Consider the following 15,513-nt stretch of genomic DNA (forward strand, 5'->3'; position numbering starts at 1 on the left):
AGATCGACCCGTTTATCATATAGTGTCATGGCTGCTTTAAACAAAGATCCTTGTTTTAGAATTATGGAATACGAGTCTTGGTAAAATGGGAAAGCAAACCGGGGCCGGGGCAAAATAAAAGCCGGGGCAGATCGGCAATCGTCAATTCCAATTACGCATTATTTTGCAGCAATATTTACAGCAAATACAAATATACTGGTCAAAAAATATCTTGAAATTTTAATGAGATTGGCAGATTAATAACTGTCAATCTTTTGTTTTGCCCTGGCCCGGTCATGCCTACCCATTTTACCAAGACTCATGGATGCTATAAATTGCTTGAAACACGCCTTTTCTTTCTTATTATTTTCGTAATAATTCAGATTTGAAACAGAATTAGCCCATAATTTTTGCAATCTATATTTTCCTTTCCATAAGGATTACTTCTGCTAAACTAGATTGAATTTGACTCAGTAGGTCTTGAGAAGAAGTTTTTAAAAATGCACCCCCCTTTTCTACATTTTCGATGTTTTCTCCTCTTTGAATGAAGATCTGTCTTTCATTTTTGCAATTGATATATGCCTTTCCATAAGAATGCTTTGTGCCAAATTTGGTTGAAATTGGCCAAGCAGTTTTAAAGAAGAAGTTTAAAATGTAAATAGTTTACAGACGGACAGACGGACGGACAGACGGAAGACGGACAAAATGTGATCAGAATAGCTCACTTGAGCTTTCAGCTCAGGTGAGCTAAAAAAAACAAACCAAGAGCTTTCACACAAGCAAAACACTTAAACCTATATATAAATTTCAAAACTTGAACTAAAAGTGAAGTTATTCACTGTGTAATGTGTATTATTTGCAGACAATTACGATGATTCCCTTAATATTCTTAGCTTAAAAACACACACGACAAGCAAACAATATTAAATGTTATAGCTCAAAAGAAATATATCTGAAAAAATGTGGATCCGTTTTGAACACTGAACATTAGAACTGATAAAGTAATATCGAACAATCTTTTTTAATTTGAAAACAAAAACACGGTAACTTCAAAATTGAAAGAAAAATTGAACTCAACGCTGATTTTGTGAATAGAATTAGTTTAAGAAACATAAATTGAAATGTGAAACACTAAATCTTTATTAAACATGTATAAACAATGTCTTCTATAATCTGCAAAATTATTTTATTCAAATATCAAAACCGATTGAAAATGTTTTATATAAAGTTTCTTAGGTCAGCTTCAATACAATTGCAAATTCGAAAATAATACTTGAATTTTTCCATAAAAAAGTAAAACGAATCCTTTGTTATTAAACCCTGATTCAGTCATGAAGTATGTTCATTGTCAGCATCTCTCAATTAAAGATGATTCACGATGATGTTTCGTTTCCTTGAATTTTCATCCGTCCTGTGTTTTCCGCGGATCCCTGACTCTGACGACGATTTGTATTAGGACCCGACTGTCCACCTGTTTGTGTGGACCGCAAGGCGTTCCTTTTATTCATTTCCTCCAATGGGTTAGTTTCTCTGTCATCAGAATTGACCAGGTCTTCTATTCTTACCTCCTTGCTGTCCGCTTGTCGCGACTGACTTGTTCTATTTTCATCAGGGCCGTCTTGAAAACTCATGTTTAACATCCGAAATTGTACGCTTTCGTCAAATGGATCACTGAAAATAGGATTTGTTTTTTAAAATGTGTCATAAAAACAAAAAGTGGGATCACAGGATTACGCCATGTTCAGGTAACAATTATCTAAAAGAAGTCTTATTGACAAGAAAAGTTCTATATAACAAGCAGATTTGTAGAACATGCACTTTAAAGGGAACTTCTTAAAAATAAAATTTCTTTCACGTGCTTAGGATATTAATATTATTCTTTGCTTCCATTTTGAAATATTTAAAAGTGAAAACAAAGTTTCAGGGAAAAATACATTTGTGGTCAATGATTCTATTAATACGGTGGATGGAGTAAACTGGTATTTACCAAATAAACAACAGTATATTAACATTAATTTTAAAATTATTTCATTTAAAACGACAATGATCAAAAGTCTTGAGTTTAAATACACTCGGTGTTTTTTAAACAGCACTTTATTGCCAAATTCCTAAGAATCTTTTCAACGGATATTTTTATATCCGTTGTATCATAACCCATTATATCAACGGGGAATGGAAAGATAAATAGATATCTTAAACTTTAATCCTTAACAGATTCAAATTAAATATTTAGAGAATTTAATTATCGAAAGAAATTAATTTGCACTTATACGGGATATACAGGTATTTCATTATATTGTTTTTTCAAATATTATATTTCTTTAAAAATCTATCTGCACTTAGATATCTGACTTTGATTTTGTTTTAAAACAAGACCCTTTGTAATATGGGTACTGTGATTATAAATCATGTCGAGTAAGATTGGTATAATTTAGTGAAAATGCACCTTAAAATTTAACAAGGCCAAAACTACGATTAAGTATTTATTTAATACAACACACAAATTAGTCAAATATTGAGAGCAGCCTTATATTTGAAACATGATATTTTAGATTATCATTTACATCAAAGATAAGGGTAATATTGAGAGTGTATACGTAATTTTAATTAAATTTTTCGCATTTTTTTTATATTGGAGTAGAATGTCTTGTAGAGCGTACAAACAAGTATCATTGTAATAAATGAAATATTTAGAGAGGAAATAAACAGTGCCTTCATCAAATTTATCTAAACCTTAAAAAAATTAGGTTTTACTTCAAAATGACCTTGTTTTCCATGTAAGTATTTATTTCTCCTTATCCAGACCTTTTATTATAACTTCTGGTACTTGGCAAGAAAATACATTGTGACTAAAGGAAGTTGTTTTAACTTTTAATTATTTAAAACAAGACGCCCACAGGCTTTGACGGTCACCCTAGTACCCTAGTACCTTAGCCCGTAAATGGACCTGTCAGGGAGTCTTGCATCTCATATTTTAATTTGGAATCTAAACCCAAATCCGGAAACCCTAAACATTTATTCAGAAGAATACTGGATTATTAATATTCTAGCCCCAGGGCCCAAAATGGTAATTTTTTGAAAAAAAAGTTCTGCAGGCTTTTAATGGCAAATCTTGTAAAGAATTCACAGCTTCATTTCTGCACACATCATACATTCAGTTTAATGCCACAAGTACACTGCACATGATATAAAAGTAGATTTCTTAAAATAGAATCAATATCAATTGTTACATTATTGTTTTCAAGATAAACTTAAAGAAGCCACCTAAATCCTGATCCAGCGGCCATTTAAAAATAAAAATTGTAAAAGGGCTCTACGGAAATTTTTACCACATGTGTGGGAGAAGAGAAGAAGATTCTCGGAAATTATGTTTTTTGTTGTTTCATTTGTCTCCGCCCATAAAGCAACGGGATAGTTAGATCATAATTTATACTAGTTCCTTTTATCATATTCATGCCCTAATCAACAATCATAACAAATAGCCCTGTATTTTTTAAGAAGTTAAAAATCTAAACGCATGGCGGACGACTAACGACGGATAACCCACGGCGACAATCAATAGATATTGGTCACCTAAAAGACTCAGATGACCTAAAAAGAATTACCAAAGTTGTACTTCAAAGTATCCCTGTTTTCCATACTTGTATCTCCTTCGTTGTCCAGTCGGCCACCGTACCTACAGATAAGGGAAACCGCACATTTAGTAATGTAAACGTTACGGTTTTTTATGAACAAATGTACATCCAAGGAGAATAACGCGATACATACACTAACTGTTGCATCCGAGTGCACTCTAAACACGACTCCAATGTTTTCAGGACCACCATCATTGTCATTATCTCTCCAATTATTGCCTTTATAAGATAAAATTAAGATCAACACTAACAGTGAGAATAATACTTATTTTCAGTTTTTTCATTTCAACGTGTATCAAAATATTGTTCAGGGCTTTGGAATTTATTATTTTTTGTACCTCTTTTAACGAGACACCCAACTTCGATTAATTGGTCACGTTGAAGAACTCTAGGTTCGTCAACAACCATTACTGCAAATCGACCCTGAATTCCATAAGGATACAGATACCGATGGCCATTGTCCCACATTATGGATATAACACCTGTATAAAACAACATTTTAACACAATTTGTTGAGACAATTGATGATAAATGGGGGTATGGTGTTATTATATACACTTACCACTACGGTCATGACTAACAACTGTTCCTGGACCGCGAGAATCTTGTTCATCAAAGTTTGATTGCCAGTCTGGACCTCTCCTAACTCTGGTGCCTATAGGCGGCATATTGATATCAGTCTCTATGTAGTCATCGTTGTCACTCTCGTCATCACTGTCATCTTTCCTTTGGGGAGGGGGGTTTTGTATATACTCGACAAGGTCCTCCTTGACATGTAAATAAAACAAATGTATATCAGAAATGAAGAAGTATAAAAAATATTAAAATAAGGTGCAAAGAAATAAAGATAAAACAACAAACATATAACCATGTCTACTCCTCGCAGTGATAAGTTGAAAGATTGTACTGCCTCAATCACCATATCAGGATCTACTTGCCGAAAGTTAGAAAAGTATGGTCTCAGATCTGTGGCTAAAAGCTAATTAAAAAAATGCAGCAAACTATAATAGACTTGTGAATATTGTATTTTGACAATTTTTTTAAAGGTTACTCTGTCCAGTTTATATATAATTAATCCTTTTCAAAACATGAATAGTTGTTTGTTATCTAAAATCATGTAACTCTTTAAAATGTTTTCATTCAGGTTTTGTGTATCAAGGCCATGTAACTCCTATCTCTGTGAATATTAACTATATATATATATATATATATACAAAACTTAAATGAATAAAAACACAAAGTCCGAGTAAAACATAAGCGCTTTCATTTTCATCTTCAGATGTTGATATGTGTTATGCTTAAAAATACGCCAAAACAATACGTCAACACCAGAGACTTTGCTAACGTTATTATGATGTCACAATAACGGCGTTACCAGGGTTAGTTGTAAAACATCTGAAGATGAAAATGAAAGCGCTTATGTGTTTTTATTCATTTAAGTTTTCTATATCTTATCCGACCACTGTGAATTTTTTCTGGATTTACCTATATATATATATATATTATATATATATATATATATATATATATATATATATATATATATATATATATATATATATATGTTATATTCAGTAGTATATTCTCACTATATAACTCTATATAGACAAATAGTCAATAACTGTAATATAAGCTCGTCCGAAAAATATTGACCGGTCAATATTTTTTTGATATTGACCGGCTAGGAATAATATCTAGAGAACATTCCCTCTATTTCAAATAATCGCCTCTGATTTGTTGATTCGATTTAAACGATGACGTAAATAAATCTTCGCGACTCCAAAACAAGGTGACGTCATAATAGACAGTCAGTCAAGGCAAGTAAACAACGGAAGTGCAATGCGACGGTTTGCTATCATAACGGATGTAAGGATTTGCGAATTACTGTGAATGAAAATCAGGTAGAACATCTGTATTTTAATTCTTACGGTCGGCAGAATATCACCAGTGACCATTTGATACTGAGGATATTTTGGAAATGAACTTTGCACAAAATTGAATTCGTGAATTCTTTGTTGAGCTGAGAAAATTACGGCGATCTGTTTTCAATTACTTTCTTAAATTTTGGTTTGTTTCTTCATATAACAAAACAAATGTTGACTGTGTTTTCGGGCAACATTGATTATATTAGCCCCCTTGGGACGAAAATATTGCCCTCCGCTTCGCGTCGGGCAATATTTCGTCCCTCGGGGGCTAATATAATCAATGTTGCCCTCAACCCCAGTCAATATTTGTATTATATATATATATATATATATATATATATATATATATATATATATATATATATATATATATATATATATATATATAAAATTTGAAAAACGAAAGACAACACAGAGTAAAACGTTAACGCTTTCATTCAATCTTCAGACGTTTTTAAAATTTTAAAAACGTCTGAAGATTGAATGAAAGCGCTAACGTTTTACTCTGTGGTGTCTTCGTTTTTCAAATTTTATATATATAAAACCGGACACTGCGATATTTTTTGGATTTAAATATATATATATATATATATATATATATATATATATATATATATATATATATATATATATATATATATATATATATATATATATATATATATTTTAATGATATAGTTTATCAAAAATCAGTTTTTTTATTCACTTTTATTTAAGTTATTTATGACAAATATTAACTGTATGATTACTTCAACTTAAATATGCTCATTCACTTCTGATTGGAAGGAGATGAGCTTTCATTTACATAAAAATTCGTTTTTTATCAATGTTTGCAGATAACTTGTAATAATAACACCCTTTGACGATTATGTTTGCTTGTTGCTGAACACAAGGGTGAAGAAAAGATATAACTTTCATGTTTGTACATACTTGCTATTTTCCAGTACATGACCTCTACGTACATCGATAAGAAATATATATGAAGTTTGATATTTAAATCTAGTTGTTCACATTAAAAATAAATTACCTCTCCTTCAAACTGGTAAATAAGTTTGTCAAAATTTGCTGGTCTAACAATTTTTCCATGTGTCATTCTTACTAATGGCTCTATAAAAGACTGGAGAAAAAATCTTAAAAATAAATAACGACTTCTAAAAAATTGATGAAAACAATTGATAGTGCTTCAAGTTTTCTTTTACCTCGTCCGCCTTTCCAAGTGGAACGCAGTAAACTCTAATAGATGACCGTCTTATGGTCTTAGTCAGAGCGCCTATATCTGCACGAATCTTTAAGAAAAATAATCATTAATTTATACATCTGTATATTCAAAAAGTAAAAAAGCAATAGGTAAAACTATTAGATCAGAGATAGTAGGGGTTGTCTACCATAGGTCGCTCTCTCATGTCTGGAGTAAAATCTGCACATCCAGTTACTCTGTCTGGGGTAGCCATTCCGTCTGTTAGTACAATGATACGAGGGAAAAAGCTTATTCCCTGAACTGTTGGGAGAGTCACTTCAAAACATATTTCAAAAACCATTTTATATGTAATAGATATTGCTACATGAATTAAAACAAAACTAAAATAGCAAAATTCTGTTTCTAAAAGGTTACTTTTTTGTACCTTGAGTTGAAACAGCATATGACAGTAGAATCCCAGCTGACAAAGGGCTGGAACCCCCTGGTCTCAAGTTTTCTAAAAAATATGTTGAACTAACATCAAGGATGAGCTTCATAAAACCCGGTCCGTTATGTTTACAAACTTTGTCAATGGATTTACATTTGTAATATAATAAATATGCTAGTTATGCTGTTAACGTGTACGTGATGTTTGAAAAATTATAAGTGGTACTAACTAATTTCTTGTTTCAGTTTGGTGAAATTCATACAGCAACGACTTAAAACTCCGGTGTACCCTCCAAAACAAACCAATCCAACCTTCTGATTTGAGGGCGAATGCTCCAAACCTTATAAATAAATATATATATATATATATATATATATATATATATATATATATATATATATATATATATATATATATATATATATATACATTTGGATTTAACTATATATATTGTGCAGTGAATTAGAGATAAAAACTTCATATATATGTTGTTGGTGTAAACATATCAGGTTTTACCTTAAATCATTAACAGATCAATGTCCATATAGGTAAAAAAAAAAAGGCATAGGCAAGATATACAGACCTGACAAAAACTTTATAGACAAATTGATCATCGTCTGGAATGCCTCCCCTGCCATACTGTCTGAAGTGTCGAGGCAAAGAACATTGCATTGGCCACAAACATTATCGATTGGTCCTTCCATGGACACTGTGAAAAATGTATATATATTGTTATAATTCAATTTGGATTCAGACGCAGTCAAATAAATTGCATGGCATTTTTTAAAAAAAAATCATGTTTAAAAAACCCAGCTAGAGTTACAAAGTTAACAAATGAATATATTCTTAACAATGTAACCTACTTGCTTCGCTTAAACAGACACTACTATTTGGGAAAAAAAGGTTTTAATTTGAATTACAAATTAATATTTTTATCCAAAAATACTCAGTCATAAGATGTATGAACATCAGTAATGTAAGGAAATGTAACTTACTCATTCTACAAATTCCATTGGCTTGATCAACCCAGTATCCAACAGGTAATATTTCTTTCTGCATCGAACTCTTGGAATCCTCTTATTAATCAGAAAATGACAAAAAAAATTAGTTGCGCCGTATTTAAACTTTAGAAGAGCAATGAGAATGATAAAAAAAATCTTCACATACCTTGGTTATTATCAACATCTTTTATAACATTTGTGTCGAGCGTGTGTGACGCATCAAATGGCTGTCTGGTACTATTCCCGACAATATTTGGTGTATCGAGTTCTCTAGGCACGTTTCTCTGTTGCCCCTCACTGTCTTGTTCTCCAACGTTTTGTTCAGGATTTACTGACGTTTCCGATACAGAATCGTGTATTTTTACATCACTACCCACTGAAGATGAAGTATTTACGTTGTCTTTTTAAAGTTGATTTTCACAACGTGAACCAAAATATTTTTTATCCGAATTTTGCAGTAGTTTACATTAATTTGAAAGATAAATATTTCATCTAAAATCAAGACATTTATAATTGTCGAGATAATGAACTGCAACATAATGAAGAATGATACACTGATTTACCTGAATTGTTTTCAGAATGGCAAAGAGATAAATCCTCATTTCCCTGATCTGTTTCATTAGATGCGTCTTCAATATCAATGTTTTCAGATGAAAAACTATAATAAATTCGAAAAATTGTTCAGTAAATCATTTGGAACCCGTATATAAGGTAATGTTATCATGAAATAGTTTTTTTGATCTATTATAAATAGGCAAATCTTTTAAAGGGATGTTAGAAGCCTTAAATAAATGTCTAGAGGTCTTATTCATAAACAAGTTAGAAGTTAAAAACAATATCCCTGTAGCCCGATGCTTTGTAAAAATAAATCATAGTTTACCTTTTCTCTCCAATGACTGGTTTTGAATCAGGCTTCAAGGGAAATGAATTGAGGGAAGTTAAAGCTTTTTTATTTTGATGAACCGAATCTTCCACTGCTTTTTGTTGTGTGGCTTTTGGCACCGAAGCAACATGCGATATTCCATCTTCCATAAGTGCTACAGGTCTTTCTAATTCTTCGCTTTGTAACAAACAATCTGATTTGTTTTTCCGTGTGGATTTCAAAACTTGAATTTCCTGGTCCAACAGTTCGACTTTTTCAGTGAGTTTACTCAAAATGAACTGTAGATCTGAGATTGTATCATCTTTTTCCTTCTGTCTTGCTGTGAGTTTGCCAATTATGCTCTCCAGCTCTTCAGTTAAACAATATTATAGATGATTTATGGCTTACATAAGCAATAAAAAATTACAAAGAAATAAATGAACAGAATTTCTTCAATATTTTACCTGCTGTTACTTGAAGTCCTCTCTCCTTCAACTCATTTTGACTGCTGTAAATGAAATATCATTACAGTAAAGTTTTGAAATTAATTTAAGATAATATATAAAATGTTAGGAAGTTTTAGTATACTTACTTTGAACGTGAGTTCATAACATTTAATATCACTTCGTGGTCTTTTTCAAGATTTTCTAACGATTTATTACATCGTTGGACCTAAAAGGTAAAGTATAAATTTTATCAAACATCATTTTAAAATGTTACTATAGTGATTAAAAATTGAAATAATAGGACATTACCATTTGATATATGGTATTTTTAGTTTGTTTGTTTGGTAATATACTTTCTTCAATGCAGCTTCTATTTTCAACTGTACAGCAAGAATATTCGAGATGATTGTCAACATGACGTTCCTCTTTTTGTAACGTTGATTCAACTGATGCACAAGACAACGAATCTTTGCTTTCAAAAGCAATTGGTACACCATCAATGTAATTCTCCTTGCAGAAAGTGTTAATAGATGAACAATTCCCTTTCTTTTCCTTTAATGTTTCAATATTTTTAGAAACATCTCCAGAAGGCGACACGGTTGTCTTTTCATCCGCGCTTGTATGCAACAGCGTATCCAAAATCTCATTCTTTTCATGAGAGTTTAGAGAAGCATTACAGGTTTTGCTCATTTCAGTAGTCTTCTCCTGTGATATTGATTGTCCCTCTAATGGTACTATGGGCGATTTATCTAAACCACTACTCGATTCATCAATATTGACAAAGTTCTGATAAGTCGGGGGGTCAACAGACGAACCCACATTGATACTTTGATCTGCAACGATAAGAAACTGGTTGAATAAAAGTAAAACATGAGGCCCATGGGACACATCGCTCATCTGAGCAACGAAAGACATAACATCAGCTAAATGAAGTCATAAACAAAATACCTGGACAATTTAGCATGACATATCCTGTACCAGAAATTTTATTTTTTCCCCTGGATATTTTTATGTTTATCATTGAGCCCCTTTTTGTAACAGAGTGATTTGATAGTCATTTCACATATTGAGCATTGCAGTTTTCGAAAAGATCTTGACAACTATAAGCATATGGGATATGTCAAAGTAACATATATCATTTGAGATTTTGTGAATAATTTTAAATGTTTTCCGTTTTAAAACTGGACCCCACCCATTTTGCCCTCACCCTACTCTTATACTTTTGACGAATTTTAATCTACATTTCTTGAGGATGCCACCATACAAGTAACATTTGATCTAGGCAGTTGGTTTCTAGGAAATGTTTGAAGTTTTATTCCCCATTGTGGTCCCACCCTATCCCCTGGAATCGTGATTTGAACGAACTTCAATTAACCCTACCTCTAGATGATATTTCTACACATGATTCAGCCTTTCTGGCCGATCGGTTTCTAATCTATATATTCTAATGTAAACAATCGACCCCCATTGTGGCCTCACCCTCACCATATCTATGAGAATTTATAAAGAAAAATACCAACAAATATTTGATAATCTTAATTATCTCCCCTGGTAAAGAGACGTGGTCCTTTTTTTGAAAAACAAACTTAAATCTTCTTCACCCAATGGTGTTTAGTGACAAGTTTGGTTGAAATTGATCTAATGGTTCTTAAGAAAAATTCAAAAATGTAAAAGGTGCACAGAAAGACATCAAGATAGACAGAGAGACTGGCAGATGAAAAACGAAAAGTGACCATAAAAGCTCACTTGAGCTTCAAACTCTGGTAAGCTGAAAAAGGAATTTGAAGACACGAAGTAAACTATATGGCAAAATTGATTGGCCGTGTTCACAGAATAGCTTATATTAAATCAAGTAGGCAGGCACATCGTAACTTAAATGAACTTAAATATTCGTATATATGACACTTTACAACAATTTAGATTTTAATCTTCACATCAGGCATGTGAACACATATAAAGTGAATGTTGCCTTGTTTAAAAATATCCATACGTAGATCTTTGGCTGTATGTAAAGAGGAAACAAACTAATAGACAGTATTATTCCAATGAAATATAACCACAGATCAAAATAGTTTTATTTGTCATTGATTTTTTAATTGAACCAATAGATCAATTTCATTTTAAAAGTTACTATCTTAACATCAAAAGTAGGAATGGTTTGTAGCTAAATAATATTGACTTGCCTGTATGACCTTTTTCGTTATTACTAGAAAAATTTCCCATGATGACCATTAGCCTGTCTGAGATCGCCGAATACACAATCTAATTTGTCTCAGTTCATATAACAAAAATATACTAAAAATGTGGGAAGTAACATATTGTTTTGTTCCTTTTTGTTAAAGATATGTCCGTTCCATATCCGTTTTTTAATAAGCAGCATAGTTGGTTTATTTTAAGACCTTAAAACTTTTTTAAATATAGTATTAAAATATACAAAGAAATCGCTGTTCAAAAAATTGTTTTCAAAACAAAAAATTGATTTTCTCCAGCTTCTTGCTTGATTGTATGTTTAAAGACATATTGACATTGATGGTCGTATTTCCATAGAGCTATTTTTAAAAATATCACACATTTTTCTCTTTTTCAACATATATACATGTGTGGCAAACGATGTACATGGTAAATTCAAATGATATTATTGTACATCAATAATTTAAATGTTCTTTTATTGTATCATGATTACATACATGTATATCATTGTTTAAATTGTCTTGTATGATATGTTAAAACATGCTCTGAAGTAAAATGGGGCCAATATTTTCTTTTAAAGAACTGATAGGAAACTGTCATTTTTTCTGCATAAATTTTGTAAAGTAATATAATCATCAATACAGATGTCAATTGATTTTATTGTTAATTAATAATTAATGATAAACAGAGAACGCGCTATGAAGAGGTAATTTTAGGTTATTTGGACTTGAAAAACTAATTTTTGTGTTATTAAAAACTTTCGTTGCAATATCAAAAATGTGTGTTATACTTATGCAAAAAAAAAAAAGAGTTTGAAAGAGCATTACAAATAGAGATGGTTTTAATTACATGTAAAGTAAGGTTCAGAGTATGTAGAAGTGTACTTGCCTGTCAACGGTATTTGTATTTTATCACTTTAAGATAGTAGAAAATGTTGATTTGTAGAAAACAAAAACAAATTCTATTGATGAGCAAATTTTGTGAGCTCCTAACAAATGATACTTATGTTAAATAATACTGTTAAAGCTTATTCCGTTCCACTTCCGTGACACTGTACATGAGCATAATCGTATGTACTATGTGAACTTGTGAAATTGTTCAATTTTAACATTAATTTTGAAAGTTTTGTTTGTTTCTAAACGGAAGCAAAACTGAATATCCTAAGTTACTTATGTTACAGATTTTTTTTTTTAAATTTATACTTTACAGCCACAACGTTAAAATTCCACACATATAGTTTAAAGTTTTTTGGGGTACAAAGTAAATGACTCATTAAGGTTTTTGTTTTCATACTGTTTTTTTTCCTGATTTTTTTTCTCTCAAAATTTTGTGCACGCGATTTCTCAAATATTATTGGCCCATTATATTCTAAGTCACTTTGCACAGATGATTGGACGTGATCAAAACTTTTTGGATGTTATATGTTGTCACTTCCAGTACCGATTTATCTCGCTAATTTTTGAAATTTTTTACGACCCATTGTGTGCAGCTGTAAACTGAAAAACTATCATATATGAATCATTTTTTTAGGAGAGATTGAAGATGTGCACCATGTGGTTATTTGACGCAAGTTGCGCAATTTGTTGACCTCGCTATGGCTCGAAAATTGAGTGTGAACTTTAAGTCAAAATCTTCATACCTTTTCATCGGTATCTTTTTATCAATTGATAATTTGTCAAAACATATATAACAAAGATGACGAAGAAATTAAAGTTCTTTCTAATAAAAACAAGAAAAGGGGGCTGGACCATTTAATTAGGGGTAAAGTGACTTGTTAACTCTTTTACAAATAACTTATAAACGATTAAAAGTTTGTCATGCATTATAGAAGCAAAGTTATTAATTGAGACAATATCCGTTCGGAAAAAATTATTGACACACCCATTTAAAACACGATTAGTGATTTTTAAAGGGGCCAAAGTCCTGTAACTTGTCCGTAATATATCTAGAAAAGAAGACATATGTTCTTAAGCATTGTGAAAGGGAAACTGTGTGCATTGCTGATTCTAATAGATTTCACTAAACAAAACACCAATTGTTGTCCCAATTAAGGATCTACAGGACTGGCCCCTTAGATCCAGGCACGTAGCATCAGGGGGGGGGGGGGCAGGAGCCTGCCCCCCCCCCCACTTTTTCTCGCAGCAACCAATTTTTTAAAATTTACATATAAAAAATTGCATTATCATGGAGTCCCCCCCCCCACTTTTTTGGGAGTATGTAAAAAATTGATATGAAAATAAGGAAATGAGGAGTGAAATTGAAGCTATATACCCCCCACCCTACACCCCCCCCCCCCCCCGACGGATTAGGATTTTGAAGATTTTGGAAAACCTTAAATTTCCTTTTTTTTTTTTTTTTTTGCTTGTCAAGATTTTTTTGGGTGAGACTGCCCCCCCCCCCCTTTCAAAAACGATGCTACGTGCTTGAGATCAATAACTCACACTTGTCAATCAAACATGTAACAATAGCCTCAGCCTTTATTGACAGCTTTGGCCGAGCGTGTCAGAAAACCACGAGTCCGGGTGAGTTTGTAACTTTTTTCTTTTGCAATTGAAATAATGAACATTGGAAATAAATCAGTATTGTAGCACTGCATGATTGCATCACATCGATAAGAAATATGTCCAACGTTACATACATAAAAACGATATGGTTTTTAGACATAAATAAGAGAGAATTAAATATCTAGAGAGAAAAAATATTTTGTAAAAAAAAAAATTACAAGCTTTTGTCATTATTCTTCCACGACATAAAAACCGTCCCGAATTTCCTCAAAGAATGCCGACCATGTGTTCTCGTTTACTTAAACATTATTATATGTTATACAATAGAAATTATTTTACCATGTTATTTATACAACACGAGCAATCACTTGAAGAAATATCAAGTAGTTTAGAATGGTAAGGTTTAGTTTGGTAAGGAAATCTACTCAGTTTAAAGTTTGCGATTTGTCTAGATTCTAAAATTACAAAATTATAAAAACAGTACTTGGGGAAAAATATAAAAGTAAGGAAAGCAGTTCTATTATAAGTTCTACAAAGTGGTGACAATCTAAAGGATAGAACACTTATCATCGTAATTTTTCCTAAAATGATTTGAAGGTCAAAGCAAGAAAACTTTTCAAATAAAATGATTTTAAATTATTTGTTATACCGACTGTCAAATCTATGCACAATTAGTATAATTTCAATGTTTTTACGTTGTGTGTATTTCATTGTGTGTAACAATTAGCACCTCGACATATATTGGTCATACCAGGTAAATGACACCTGTTTAAATAAAGCCCCACCTACTTTTAAGTTAATTCAGTAAATTAAAAGGATCAATTTTTAAATGCATTATAAAAGCAAAGTTGCTCACTGTAACAATAACTGTCTTAAAAAATATTACATCCATTTATTGTTCATATTTGTAAGATTAAATGAACCTTTTAGTCCTATATAACTGATCTGATATGTACTTTCTAAAAACTATTATTAATACATATCTACTCCTTAATAAAAACGATTTTCTTCAGAACGTATCTGGCACATATTGTTTGTCGGGGAAGCTAACTAAATAAATGTTTATATGGCTGTTCCATGTATGTACTAAGAGCGTAAAACAGCTTTATAGCGACAAATAGACATCAGTATGATAATATAAGTATAAGCATTGCATGCTTATTTTTGGATGTCGTCGGTCCTATGACATGCCAAGCGGTGCAGACAAATTGAATATCGCGCGTGAGCGAAAAATGTTAGCATTTAATAAAAATTTGCTATTTATCACATCCTTTATTTGCATTTGTCAATAAACTTTTAACAATCAAAAATAAATGAATGAATAGAACAATTTTTCTTGAACCACA

The 15,513-nt window shown here is 31.6% G+C and overlaps 1 protein-coding gene across 1 annotated transcript; it reads right to left on the bottom strand.

Moving 5' to 3' along the window:
* Nucleotides 1-1,143: 1,143 nt before the first annotated feature.
* On the bottom strand, nt 1,144-12,670 carry LOC117688789 (uncharacterized). The gene is made up of 20 exons (XM_034467195.2): nt 12,552-12,670; nt 9,783-10,306; nt 9,620-9,699; nt 9,492-9,535; nt 9,046-9,397; nt 8,729-8,823; nt 8,332-8,541; nt 8,160-8,240; nt 7,748-7,873; nt 7,394-7,504; nt 7,162-7,233; nt 6,925-7,052; nt 6,739-6,825; nt 6,567-6,656; nt 4,483-4,593; nt 4,177-4,381; nt 3,953-4,096; nt 3,748-3,833; nt 3,585-3,655; nt 1,144-1,650 (listed from the first exon to the last, which is right to left on the bottom strand). Exons 2-20 carry the CDS (start codon nt 10,161-10,163, stop codon nt 1,353-1,355), a joined length of 2,772 nt encoding a protein of 923 aa, XP_034323086.2. The 5' UTR covers nt 10,164-10,306; nt 12,552-12,670; the 3' UTR covers nt 1,144-1,352.
* Nucleotides 12,671-15,513: the final 2,843 nt, after the last annotated feature.

The sequence above is a fragment of the Magallana gigas genome, chromosome 6, assembly GCF_963853765.1.
Source record: "Magallana gigas chromosome 6, xbMagGiga1.1, whole genome shotgun sequence".
NCBI lineage: Eukaryota > Metazoa > Mollusca > Bivalvia > Ostreida > Ostreidae > Magallana > Magallana gigas.

Bases quoted from the DNA above. Each gene is read 5' to 3' on its own strand.
- LOC117688789 (XM_034467195.2), bottom strand. From the start codon at position 10,163: ATGAGCAAAACCTGTAATGCTTCTCTAAACTCTCATGAAAAGAATGAG. The intron at 3,656-3,747 runs GTATGTATCGCG...CCTTATCTGTAG, and splicing joins ACTCGGATGCAACAGTTAGT to GTACGGTGGCCGACTGGACA. The intron at 1,651-3,584 runs GTAATTCTTTTT...TCCTATTTTCAG, and splicing joins TACTTTGAAGTACAACTTTG to TGATCCATTTGACGAAAGCG.